This window comes from Carcharhinus amblyrhynchos, chromosome 30 (assembly GCF_965287045.1).
Source record: "Carcharhinus amblyrhynchos chromosome 30, sCarAmb.v2.hapA, whole genome shotgun sequence".
In the NCBI taxonomy this organism is placed as follows: domain Eukaryota; kingdom Metazoa; phylum Chordata; class Chondrichthyes; order Carcharhiniformes; family Carcharhinidae; genus Carcharhinus; species Carcharhinus amblyrhynchos.
This window is the reverse complement of record NC_137353.1, coordinates 32,433,708-32,447,993: the sequence shown is the minus strand read 5'-3', so window position 1 is coordinate 32,447,993 and position 14,286 is coordinate 32,433,708. Positions and strand designations below refer to the sequence as shown.

Sequence of the window (14,286 nt, the reverse complement as noted above, 5' to 3'; positions counted from 1 at the left end):
CCTGGAAGCATAGAACTGAAAGATATAGATGTAATCTCAAAAAAGCTTTACATTAGTTTATAATCAGAAGGGACAAAACTAAAAGAAAATGCAGCAGCTTTTCTTTGACACAAGTGAGATCATATCATGATACAATTTGACAGACCTCTATTAAGCTCAACTTATTTAAATAACATTTCCTTAACAGCACAAACCACCTTGTGGGAAAGCAACATTCATGATCTAGCAAAAGCCCCTTTCCTAATGGTATTGTATGACTAGATACCAGCAAAGTTTATACACCTTCAGTAACTATGTACACAGACTTAAGGACAACCGCAGGTCCATGATGCAGGAACATTAGTGCACTAACAGTGTTTCAGTTTCACAGTTCAAAATCTTAAAGTGAGTGAAGAGCATTTGCAACTATTTACCCAAAATAAGTTCCATCAAGTGCTGGGTCATCTGGGCTACGTCCAAGGTAATGATCAATCAGCTTATCTTTTGTGGGCTGTCAGAAAAAAAATGAAAATTTTACACTGGACTACTTCAATTAATTTGGTTGAGAAAGCATACAGAATAATGCAACAATTATGCTGTGCCATTTTGTATAGAATTACAATAGACAATCTTAATAATGGACAACAAAGAGAGGAAAGGAGCTTTGTTATTTTGTTATGATAAACTTTTATAAAACTGATTCAGCTTCAGCTGCAGAGTACTGTATCCAATTTTGGATGCTCGCTTTAGAAAGGATGTGAAAGTTTCACAGGGATTCAGGAAAGATTTACAAGAATGTTTCCTGCGATAAGAAACTGAGTTACGTGGATAGATAGATTGGAAAAGCTAAAGCTGTTCCAAGAGAAGGCTGAGAGGAAGTTTGATAGTGAGGTTCAAAATCAAGGGTTCAGACAAAGCACATGTTCACATTGGCAAATGGATCAAGAACTGGAGGAAACAGCCTTAAGGTGATTAGTAGAAGAATCAAAAGTGATACGAGGTAACACTTTTTTTTAAAATGCAGCATGTGATTCTATGGTCTCAAAGTCTGCTTGTACATGTTCGTACAAAATCAAACTCAAGGTTAAGGAAACTAACCACATCAGGCTCCAACTGCACACTTCCATGCAGCATGCTAACAGAAATTGGGCCTTGCCCTGATAACCTGCTCTTGCCTTCCAACTCAGACACTTGCACTTCTCCAATGCTTGACCGTTGATCACCTGCCCTGATATTTGTTATGATGCTCAGTGTCAGACTTCGTTTGATAATGATCCTGTGACATGTCTTGGGATATTTACTACATTTAAGATGCAATATAAATGCAAGCTATTTTCAGATTTATTTTATTAGTCATAAATAAGGCTTACATTAACACTGCAATGAAGTTACTGTGGAATTCTCCTAGTTGCCACAGTCCGGTGTCTGTTTGGGTCAATGCGCCTAACCAGCAGGTCTTTCAGAACGTGGGAGGAAACTGGCGCACCTGGAGGAAACCCAAGCAGACATGGGGAGAACGTGCAAACTCCACACAGACAGTGACCCGAGTCAGGAATCGAACCTGGGTCTTTGGTGCTGTGAAGCAGCAGTGCTAACCACTGTGCTAAGGTACCACCCAAATTTAAAAATGCATAGTATTTGGTGTTAAAACTTTTCTTTTGCAATCATAGATTCAAAAGAGCACTCTAGTTGTGTTGTTTTTCTGAATGTCTGCTTTTGGGATATAAAAGTGCATTATTACGAAATAATAGACACGTTGATAGAGGGTACCATTTGGTCTATCACCTTTCTGAGAGTTTCAGTTCCTTCACTGAAGCAATATATACTCATCACATTTCTCTGTTCTGTGTGTATTTGGTCTAACACTGTCTTTTAATAGTAATTATTTAAACCATTTTTTAAAATGTCATTGAGAAAGCTAAAATAATTACAATTGGTAATCCTTTCACAACAGTGGAAGGGGCAGTAACGCTCTCTGAAACCATTACTGTACTACATTTGGTCTCTCCAATATCATAGAATCCTACAGTACAGGAGGCTATTTGACCCATCGAATCTGCACTGACCACAATCCCACCCAGGCCCTATCCCCATAACCCCATGCAGTCCCCCTGGCACTAAGGGGCAAATTAGCATGGCCAGTTAAGTTAACCTGCACATCTTTGGATTGTGGGAGGAAAACCACTGTTGTGGAAGGAGCACATGTTAAAAGCATCACTTTTAAAGTGACATCATCAGAACAAACGCGACGGAGCTGTGAGAAAAGGATGGAGTCCTTGCAAGACGTAGGGTGCAAAAAGCTGTTGGCTAGATAGCTGAGGGAGTCAGTGAGCTTGTAATGGATATTGGTAAATAGTCTATTTCCGGAAATGGAGACGGGGGTGGGAGAGGATATGAGATGGACCAGATGGAGGGGTGGAAAGTGGAAGCGAAGTTGAATTCATTTTTCCAGGTTGGTCGAGAGCAATGAAGCAGCATCAAAATACTCATCGATGAACACGGTTGCTGGTGAATGCAGTTTGTAACAGGAACCAAAGAGTAAGGTTTCAGTAATAGAATTCCTACAGTACAGAAGGAGGCTATTCAGCCCATCAAGCCTGCACTGACAACAATCCTACCCAGGGACTATGCCAGTTATCCTCATATTTACCCTCTTAATCTATACATTTTTGGGGTGTGGGAGAAAACCGGAGCACCCAGATGAAACCCATGCAGATACAGGGAGAACATACAGATTCCACACAGATGGTGACCGGAGGCTGGATTTGAACCCCAGGTGCCTGGCACTGTGAGGCAGCAAGGCTAACCAGTGTGCCACCATGCAATCTTTCCAATACTCAGTTGGAGACTTCCATCAGTGCTCAATATCAGAGAAACATTCTAACAATTTTGAAATGGGGAAGGGATTGAGAGATGTAGTGTGGGATAGAGCTGGATATCATCAGCATACAGGCGGAGCCTGGTGTATTGTAAAAGCAGACCATTGCTTATGGATCCTGAATTTCCATGAATAAAAGAAGAAAATTAATTTCATTCATTCTACATTCTGGTTGGCCAATACAACTGCAGTCAGAATTGCTTGAATGCAGTGCTCAGCTGCCACCTGCTGGCAGGAGGTTGTATTACACAGAAACAGGATCCATGCGAAGAATCAAACTGACATTCTTCAAGAAATTTCTTACAGACAATAAAGCTCAACTAAGTAGCAGATAACTTAACAGCACAGATTTGCAATTTCACTTGCTTTAGGTTAGTGCTAATGATTAACTACTTAGAACATGGAGATGCCAGCATTGGATTGGATTGGGCACAGTAAGAAGTCTCACAACACCAGGTTAAAGTCCAACAGGTTTATTTGGAATCAGGAGCTTTTGAAGCGCTGCTCCTTCATCAGGTGAGTGGAGAGGTGGGTTTCACAAACAGGCAAAAAGACAATTGCAAGATGGTGGGTGGAATGCGAGTCTTCACTGATAATCCAATCCCCCCCCCACCCACACGCCCGCGCACTCCTCCCAGCCACACACCCCCCCCCCCACCACGGGCTTGCGCACTCTCCCCCCCACTCCGCCCATGTGCTATCCTCCTCCCCCACCTTCCACACACACACACTCCCCCTAGTTTGTCCAATCTCTTCTCTTGGCCAATAACCTCCAACCTCTCTTTTTATTCTAGTATGGAAACATTTGATCAGGTGCTGACCATTGGCTTAAAACCTACACCTTTCGTCAGCTTCCTTATTGCAATTCTTGAACCAACATTGCCCAGTAACAATTAATCCAATATTCTAGAGGCCAGAACGGCTTTTCTTGCTGCGATCCCTGATATTCTGTTCTATCCGCGCTAAAACCAAGATGCCCCAATTCCCCATTTTGTTTTGTAATTTTTGACTTTAAATTACATTTTAGTTTTAAATTCATTAGACCTTCCCTAACTTCAAATTATCCACACCTGTAAAAGAACCTCAACTCAAGGTCTTCTAGCTCCACCCATTAACCAGAGGAAAGTCTCAGTATAAAGAGTCTTCCCTCAAACCACACCCCTTTTAAATTCAGGAGCGAGATTGAGAGGCTCCTGAGGGCTTCCTCCAATAGTTCTATATCTTTCATTTAACACAACTGTTAAACCTCCAAGACAAAAGTGACTTGAAAAAGATGCACGTCCAACAACATCCAATGTCCCGAAGTGTGACATCAAGCGTGCTAAACACAAGGCTGGATTCCCATTAAAGAACATTATAGTTTTATAAAACATGATAGTTTTAATCTGTTTCTACTCACAGTTATACTTGTCTCATTGTATTCTACTGGATCTCCAAGAATATTAACAGCTACAAGGGCAACCTAAAACAAAAATATATAATTATCCCTCAGACATGGATTTCAGCTTTACAATTTTTCATTTAAGTTATGGAGACCCTGACCTTGTAGACATATGCTACTTAAACCAAGACCCAGCCTGGTTCCATCGATAAGTTCCTAAACATGCACAATGCAGAAGCATTCCACTCACGTGGTATTGACCATGTCAGTGCTAGCTCTTTGCGAGAGCAATCCAAATTAATTCCACTGCCTTGCTCTCCAGCCTTAGTTCTGCATCTTCCTCTGCCACTGAAGCAGAGTTCCAAGCTTTCAAAGTGTCTGTGTGAAGAAAACACTCTGATCTCCTTCCTTGTTCTTTTCATGATAATTTGAAATGGACAAACACTGGACGGTGACCGCCAGACCAGAGCAAGTTATCATTCCCTATTCACCATCAAAACTGCTCAGATTTTTAAAAATGTCAGACCGACCACCTGTTTTCAGTGTTGCTGATTTTCCCGAGGGCCAAAGGTGCAGGTCGCTGATGCTCCTTAATAGGCCAATTCAAGTAAAAAGTTTGTTAAAACCCCAACTGTGCAGCCTTTTGGAAGATTCCCTGGTGTGGCCAGCATTGAGCAGCTGTCTAATTCAGAACAGCTGAACGCAGGTGAAGGTTAGTGACCTTGCTGTCAGTAAACACTCAAGACTATAATGCCAGAAATGTTCTCCATTGAAACAGCACTTCAGGAACCAGCAGTAATTGTACTTGTGTTGTCAGAATTCAGTAAAAATGCTGTTTTAATAAAAATCATTTTTACTATTGCTGGGTCAAAAGCCTGGAAGTCCCTTGTACCAGCACTGTGGATGTACCTACCACATATGGACCGCAAAAATTCAAAGCAGCAGCTTACCATTAACTTTAAGGACAACTAGGGACAGGCAATACACAAATTATTTAAATTGTTTTAAGCGGTGAAACTCAGCTTGGAGGTGTGGAGCAGTACACAACTTGGAACTCAACTAAAATCACAAGATGAACCCTTACTGTAAAAACTGCTGTAGACAACTTAGATGAAAAACACTTGTTATTCAGAGATTTTACAGGTCTATATAAAAAGTTAAAGAACTGTTACCTGATTGTACAAGTTATATCTGTTGACATGGTTCTTATGGAATGTTAATTTCAGATATTTTCCAATTGCATCAACATGGACAGACTTAAGCTCCCGAGCTTTGAATCCTGTTTTTTGATTATCCGAGAGGGAAACATACCTGCAACGACAGCAGATTATTATATACATCAACATTGTTTGAATATTGAGCACTTGATAAAATCTTCAAAAACTTGCATTTAGAATATAACACTTCTGGTGTTATATCCTTTAGCAATTAGATTCCAAAAGTTTTTTAAAAAAGTTTTCAGTTTGATGCCAGAACTAAGCAAGAATAGGAGGAAAATTAAGAAGGACGTAGAGAGCTTTAAGGAATAACAACAAGTGACAGTGTATACATTTATAGCAACTTAGCTCTATTTCTGAGGAGATCTTAATTACGCATACCCGAGTCTGCGGAATCTCTCCACATGGTGGGACCCGAGGTGATCCGGAAGACTGTCGCTGATGTAAAATTCAATTTTAGTAGAAATCAAGTACTGGTGTGCAAGTAACTGCAGCTTGCGAATTCGACAACGCTCCACCATTTGCAGGACAATCTCTTGTGGATAGAGGCAAAATCTAAACAAACCAAATTAGAGGCAAAAAAATAGCTTTGATGCATGCAATGAAAGCAAATTAGAACTCGAATTTAAATGTGTGAAGTATAATATAGATTTTGCAAACTGCTGAAAGCAACCATCTGGTTATGTAGGAGTTTGTTGGGGGAAGGAAAGGGGGCATTCATACATGTATAAAAACCCGCATGAATGGTTCACTTGATTCATACATAGAAAAATCACAAAATTAAATTGTTTCAATTTGCCATTCAGGTTTTTGCTAAATAGGATATTGCATGGCTTGAATAAAACAAGGAAAATATAAGTTAAAGGTAAATGTGTGGAGTTACAGGGATGGGGGGGAGAAGAGGTCCTGGGTAAGATGCTCTGTCAGAGAATTGGTGCAACTCAATGCCCTGAATGGCCTGTTCTGCACGGTAGGGATTCTAAGATTCTATTTGTGCAAGACACTTACACAAATATGGCACTATTATTCCAGCAAACAAGCATCTCCAGGAACAGAGTGAAGAAAAACTAGAGGAGACGGAGCACATTTATACTTCTGTGTGTTATGCTTCTGCTTGACTTTGCATTTTGAATACTGAGAATTCAAGGTACTTTCATATATAGCGTATCACAAAATCTCTCTGGAATTTGATCATTGTTTGAAATTATTTTCTTACAGTTCCCTTGATTTCTACATCATTCACCAGCTTCAAGCAAACAAGCATCCTCCCCTAAAGCTCCATAAGGCTGTTCTGGAACAGAGCGCTAGATAATGCATAAGAATAACATAGGCGCTGCTTCTGATTTTCTCTCCTAGGACAGAACTGGCTTCCAACTGGTATTTCACAAACCCTGAGACAAAATACAGATGTAAATGGATATTTCAAATCTGCTTTTTTATTGTGATTCAAAACTTCATTCCTTTTGTAAACTAAGATTTCTTTAAAAATACACAGCACTCTGAAGTTCTAGTTGTTAAACCTGCAGACTGATCAAGTGTGCTAACCACGTCCTTGTTGTTTGGCTATATCTTTCATGTGGAGATAGCATGGGACTGGGATAAGCATAGTAACAAGTCTCAGAACACCAGGTTAAAGTCCAACAGGTTCATGTCACACAATCTGTAACCCCCACGACTTGCCTGGGCTTGCAAAATCTCACTAACTGTCCTGGCTGGAGACAATACACATCTCTTTAACCTGTGCTTAACCCTCTCTCCACTCACACTGTCTGTACCTTTAAGACTTGATTACCTGTAAAGACTTGCATTCCAACCATTATCTCATAAATTGAGTTTGTGTCTTTATGTGCCCTGTTTCTGAACACAACTCCCACTCGCCTGATGAAGGAGCAGCACTCCGAAAGCTTGTGGCCTGTGCCACCAAATAAACTAGTTAGACTTTAACCTGGTGTTGTGAGACTACTTAACAAGTATCTTGCAAACTTTGTACTAAAAAAAAACTTACTACCAAAGAATCCACGATGCTAGAAATTGGAGTAGTCATTTTCGCTTTTAGTTATTAACCTAGTGAGGCTAAATGTTGATGTTAAAAATGTCCAAATTCACACCAGAATTCATCTTACCAAATTTCCAATAAACTAACTGAAATCTGAGCTTTGTTAGATGTCAAATACAGTTGTACGGTCTGATCCCACTGGAGGTATGGATTGTCAATTTGGACAAAAAGCACAAGTCCCTTACGAACAATTTGTAAATATTCATTTTTCAAATGAACTCCATATCTAATTGATCTTAACAGAAATCTGGTCCATAGCTTCTCCTCGCTGCCATCAGACTTTTGAATGGACCTATCTCACATTAAGTTGATCTTTCTCTACGCCCTAGCAATGACTGTGAAACTACATTCTACACTCTCTCCATTCCTTCTTTACGAACAGTATGCTTTGTCTGTATAGCGTGCAAGAAACAATGATTTTCACTGTTTACTAATACGTGACAATGATAATGCAAATCAGCTATAATTAACATAATTTAAACTGCAAGACAAGCATTCATAAGCAAATCAACAATATCATATCCGAATCCTTCTGAGAATTATTAGCAGTATTTTGTTCTCTTCCTTACCTTGGAGAACGCCAGCCATTTACTGTTGGAGCATGCACCATCAGTTCATTTGAATTATACCCATCTTCATGACCAGAGCAGCTTATTGTAACAAATCCAATTTTGTGTGGCATGTTGGAGCTCTATGCTGAAAGGGGTCATAGACAAATCAAAAAATAAAGGAGTCAGTGGAAAGTGGTCCATTTTTATTATTGATGCATCACTTAGAAAATCTTGCCTTTTGTTACAAATGTGTATATGACTATTTGTAGAATAAAATGAAAGAACGCATGATCCGAGAAACTGGCAGATAAGGCCTGGGGAAATTATAGATCAATGTTACATCAGTAAAGCCATGGTACGAAGTGTACTCCCAATCAAAATGCTCCACACTATTCCGCATCGAATTTTATCTGCTATGTATATGCCCACTCAATAACTTGACAATATCATTCTGAAGTTCTACACTGCCCTCCTCACAGTCTACAATACTTACAAGTTTTGTATTATCTGCAAACTTTGAAATTGTCCCTACATACCAAGATTTAGATCATCAGTGGTTAGCGCTTCTGCCTCATAGTGCCAAAGACCCGGGTTCAATTCCAGCCTCAGGTGACTTTGTGAATGGAGTTTGCCAGTTCTCCCCATGTTTGTGTGGGCTTCCTCTGGGTGCACCAGTTTCCTCCCATACTCCAAAGATGTGCAGGTTAGGTGGGTTGGCCATGATAAATTGCCCTGTAGAGTCCCAAAATGTTTGGTTAGGGGGATTAGCAGGGTGAATACTTGGGCTTATGGGGGAACAGGTCTGAGGTTACAAGGATAGAGCTTGGGTGAGATTGTTGTTGGCGCAGACTCGATGGGCCAAATGGCCTCCTTCTGCACTGTAGGGATTCTGTGATTCTCTATAATCAGGGAAAGCAATGGTCCCAATACTAACCCCTGGGATCACCATTACAAACCTTCCTTTGGCCTAAAAATGTAAAATAATCCATCAAGTGATAAACATGAATATAATTCAAAATTGCTACAATTGGGAACGCTTTCAGAACATAACTAAAGGCACAGGCAGATTCAGACTTTCAATGGCCCAATGTATTCCAAGCATATAACTATGAACTGAAAGGTTACCATAGGATTGAAAATACCCTTTTACCACAATAATTCCCAGTGAAGGCATTAAGAGTTTCCCACACATTTCTGTTCACTGCAACAGAGTTTAAACTGCATTACTACATTGGTTATATGGTATTCACACAGCAAGAACAATGAATGCAAAAAAAGTATGCAACTTATCCTATCGTGGAATTAAAACTCACTGGAGCCCCTTTGCAGAATCTTTATATGAAACCTTTTGATTATTTTTTGCATGGGCCATACTTTGTCACCAATAAAGTTCTAACACTCCAATAAATATTGAATCAACATTAGGGCCTTTCCCCTTACTTCCTCGGCAAAGGACGTTTTAATTCACTTAAGCAAATAGTGATGTGCACTGGAACCCTGTTGTTTGCTGGAGAAACATTTACTCAGCCTTATGTGAATGCGTTGCTTGGGAGGGTGGTAGAGGCAAGTTACTTCATATCCTTTAAAAAGTACCTGGGTGAGCACTTGGCACATCATAGCATTGACTTAGGTGAGAGTTCAGGTGTTTCTAATGTGTCAGTGCAGATTCGATAGGCCAATGACCCACTTGCCATGATACTCCCTTAATGATTGAAAATCAAAGGTGACCTCCTCCTCTTCGTGTGCCTGCATTATTTTGAAACAACCTTGAATAAGCAAAGCAATTTTGACCTGATTAGGTTTCCTTCACAAGACATATGAAAGAGGTTTGTCACCTTTCTCTAAGATAGCAATTTGCTCAAGTGTTGTGCACTGGTTAAAGCTCAACTTCCAAATGTGACAAAAATCCTTGGGAAACAACTGATATTTTCAACTCTAGCCAACCAACAACCTTGTGAAAAATACTTAACACAAAAATATTCGATAAAACACATAGCAAAAGCTTACTGCCAAATTTGTTCACGTTGCATCGAATACATATGCATATATATGAAAATGCTTACATCTAGTGAATTTAGGGTTGCCAAATAAAATTCTGTTTTCTTGGTGATTTCATCATACGACTTGCCTCACATTCGAGTCAACCATCCTTATGGCTTACTTCCTTTCCATGCCAATTGGAAAGCAAAACAAAACCTCATCACCCAAGGAGATGATACTTGATTGTCAGCCAAAAACCTTTCTTTCTCCCACTTTCAAAGTTTTTACATCCAGTAGCGTGAAATATTCAACGAAAAGAAAATTTATGTTTCTCCGGGATTGCACAGCAGTGTCCTAAAGTTTATTTGTTAGTGTCACAAGTAGGCTTACATTAACATGCAATGAAGTTACTGTGAAAACCCTTAGTTGCCACACCAGCGGCTGTTTGGGTGCACTGAGGGAGAATTTAGTACGGCCAATGCACCTAACCAACATGTCTTTGGGACTGTGGGAGGAAACCCATGCAGAAATGAGGAGAACATACAGACTCAGCACAGTGACCCAAGGTGGGAATCAAATCAGAGTCCCTGGCGCTGAAGCAGCAGCACCTAACCACCTTGCCATCCCCAAAGATTAATATTCAATTCTTGAAGACACCAGGCTCATCATGAGGGTTGGCGACCCTAACTTCATTCAACAGATTAGATGTCCAGATGGTCTACACCAGAAGGTTAACAGACCAACCAGGCACTGTGCAAATTAACGCAGATTACACAACAGAATATTTAAAATCTGATCATTTGTCTATAGTTTTCTTAAAGCATGGCCATATCAAAAATAGGCTAATAATTCAATTTGAACAAGCTGCAACTTACTAGTACTAATTTGGCACCCAGCTCCTAACAAATTTTAAAAGGATTCTGAGTACAAGATAAGACCATACGACGTAGGGGCAGAATTAGGCCACTCAACCCAACCAGTCTGCTCCGCTATTCAATCACAGTTGATATTTTTCTTATCCCCATTCTCCTGCCTTGTCCCCATAACCCCTCATCCCCTTATTAATCAAGAACCTATCTCCGCCTTAATTACACTCAATGACCTGGCTTCCACAGCCTTCTGCGGCAAAGAGTTTAGCAGATTCACGACTCTCCGGCTGAAGAAATTCTTCATCTCTGTTTTAAAGAATCGTCCCTTTAGCCTGAAGTTGTACCCTCTGGTTCTGGTTTTTCCTACTAATGGAAACATCCTTTCCACATCCACTCTATCCAGGTCTTGCAGTATCCTGTAAGCTTTAATAAGATCCACCCACCCCGCTCATCCTTCTAAACTCTATCAAGTACAGATAGAAGTCCTCAACTGTCCCTCATGCGACAAGTTCTTCATTCCTGGGATCATTCTTGTGAACCTTCTCTGGGCCCTTTCCAAGGCTAGCACATCCTTCCTTAGATATGGGACCCAAAACTGTTCACAATACTCCAAATGGGGTCTGATTGGAGCCTTATACAGCCACAGAACTACATCCCTGCTCTTGTATTCTAGCCCTCTCGACATGATTGCTAACATTGCACTTGTCTTCCTAACTGCTGACTGAACCTGCACATTAATCTTAAGAGAATCTTGAACAATATCTTCCCAATGACCTGTGTTTCTGATTTCCTAAGCATTTTCCCATTTAGAAAATAGTCTATGCCTCCATTCTTCCTTCCAAAGTGCATAACCTCACTTTTCCACATTGTATTTCATCTGCTACTTCTTTGCCTACTCGTCTAACCTGTCCAAGTCCTTCTACAGTCCCCCTGCTTCCTCAATACTACTTGCCCTTCTACATACCTTTGTATCATCTGCAAACTTGGCAACAGTGCCTTCGGTTTCTTCTTCCAAATCGTTCATATATATTGTGAAAGGTTGTGGTCCCAGCACCAATCCCTGAGGCACACCACTAGTCACCAGTTGCCATGCTGAAAAAGATCCCTTTATCCCCATTCTCTGCCTCTGCCAGTCAGTCAATCCTCTATCCATGCCAGGATCTTACTCTTAATGCCACGCGCGCTTAAAATTATTTAACAATCTCCTTTGTGGCACCTCGTCAAAGGCCTTCTGGAAATTTAAGTAAATCATGTCCACTGGTTCTCCTTTATCTAACTTCCTTGTTACCTCCTGAAAGAACTCTAACAGATTTGTCAGACATGATCTCCCCTTGACAAAGCTGTGCTGATTCAGTCCTACTTTATCATGCACTTCCAAGTACACTGTGTTCTCATCTTTAATAATCCTAAAGATCTTAATAATCTTATAGATCCTAAATGCTTCCAATACCGGATAAAATGGATCAGACAAAATTTGCCAGGATCCTATCCGCAACATGAAACCAATTCACACTAGATTACCTTTCTGCCTTTGGCAAGACAACCTCCTCCAGGAAATTCCCTTGTGTCTTTTTGCCTGCAAAAGGGCAGTCTGAAGAAAAAAAAACAACTTTAATGTTAAGTCAACTTCAATATTTAGTCAACTATTTAGCTGGAAAAACAGCACATTGAACCAGGTTTCTAACAACAGAAGATTTCCAAAACCCATGAAAATGGCACAGGATAGACCAGAAAATGCTAGAACTAAACACGAGAAACCACAGCAATAGCAGAATAGATCCCATAACAGTAAGTGATGCAATCCTCATTAAAACCTGTTTCACAAAGCACTGATCGAAACATAAAATTCAACAGGGTCAGACAGGGTAGATTCAGAAGGAATTTTCCCAATGGTAGGGTAAGGCCAGAGCCAGGGGTCATAATTAAGGATAAGGGGGTAAACCTTTTAGAAGACAGGCGAGGAGAAATTTTGTCAGCAGAAGGAAAACATGCAGGCTCCAGAGGGTGGTGAATGTGTGGAATTCTCTACCAGGCTAAATCATGTGGTTTCAAGAAGAAATAAGAACATAAGAAATAGGAGCAGGAGTAGGCCATCTAGCCCTTCGAGCCTGCCCCGCCATTCAATAAGATCATGGCTGATCTGTCGCTGCTCAATTAAAGGAATCAAGGGATATGAGGGGAAAAGGGGGCTCAGGATATTGAATTTAATGATCAGTCACGATCATAATGAATAGTGGGGCAGGCTCGAAGGGCCGAATGGTTTCTATGCTTCACTCCTCTCTGGACACAGCGTATCACTGCAGAATCTGCAACGACAGGCATCCGAATCAATCCATTTCAATGCAATTTCATCACACAAGTTGTAGCAAAAAAAATAAAAGTTTTTTGGTGAATTGAAGCGGCAGTGAAAGATTGTGAAAAGCCACGTTTTCCCCGGCTGAAAAAGATAAGATAAGCAGAGAACTAAGAGGTTGGGAAGAGGAGGAAGCAGCAACCAGGTAAGGCGGGCTGGGGCTGGGGCTAGAGCTGGAGATCCAACCCCCCCCCAGCCCCATCCGCTCTCCCAATCTGGGCCCCCACACCAGACACAATCCATCCAGCCCTCATGGAAACATTAGCGATGTGGATCCGCAACAGGGGGTGGAGGATACGGGAATACTCTTGAGGCGGTAGAAAATGCTAGAACTTTCTGCCAGAGGCGCCAACTTCAGGGAGGCCTCAGAATCCGCCTGTGAGGAGGGTTCGGACTCTCTAATTAATATCTGACTTCGAACATTTTACAACTTCCGCGCTTCTTCTATTCTTTTTCGGAATTTAACATAAAGCAGTGAGGAGTTGACCTGGTTTAGGCGGCCAGCGAATCCGCTCCACGCTGCTGCGGTCCCCGCCGGCCGCCGCCACTGCTGCTGCATCTCCATAACCACCGGCATCAACAGGCAACACTGCGCAGGCGCCAACCGTGGCCCCGTGGCACTGCGCAGGCGCCGACCATGGCCTGCTGGGAGTTGTAGTCCTCCTGTCGTCCTGACGGGTGTGCAATCTCCATGGAGTCTGACCCTGCCCCCCCGATGTGGAGATGCCGGCGTTGGACTGGGGTAAACACAGTTAAGAAGTCTCACGACGCCAGGTGAAAGTCCAACAGGTTTATTTGGTAGCAAAAGCCAGTAGCTTTCTGGGCGCTTGCTGCCCCTTTGTCAGGTGAATGGGGAGTGCTGATCACAAACAGGGCACATAAAGGCACACACCCAGACTACTGATTAGAATGCGAGTCTTTACAGCTAATGAAGTCTTAACGGTGCAGACAATGTCATAGAGACGTAGATGTTTACAGCGTGGAAACAGGCCTTTTGGCCCAACTTGTCTGTGCCGCCCCTT

General features: G+C 41.4%; 1 protein-coding gene across 6 annotated transcripts in view; it reads right to left on the bottom strand.

The window, feature by feature from the left end:
- cep104 (centrosomal protein 104) overlaps positions 1 to 13,838 on the bottom strand; it is a 233,140-nt gene extending 219,302 nt beyond the window's left edge. For all 6 annotated transcript variants that reach the window (XR_013889685.1, XR_013889686.1, XM_080215502.1 and 3 more), the window contains exons 1-7: positions 13,752 to 13,838; positions 12,433 to 12,502; positions 8,081 to 8,207; positions 5,837 to 6,010; positions 5,411 to 5,549; positions 4,257 to 4,319; positions 414 to 490 (exon numbers count right to left, since the gene is read on the bottom strand). Coding sequence is in view for 4 of the 6 variants with exons in the window: in XM_080215502.1 (XP_080071628.1) it covers positions 414 to 490; positions 4,257 to 4,319; positions 5,411 to 5,549; positions 5,837 to 6,010; positions 8,081 to 8,193 (566 nt within the window). In the remaining 2 variants the exon portion in view is untranslated. The remainder of the gene's footprint in view (positions 1 to 413; positions 491 to 4,256; positions 4,320 to 5,410; positions 5,550 to 5,836; positions 6,011 to 8,080; positions 8,208 to 12,432; positions 12,503 to 13,751) is intronic.
- Positions 13,839 to 14,286: the final 448 nt, after the last annotated feature.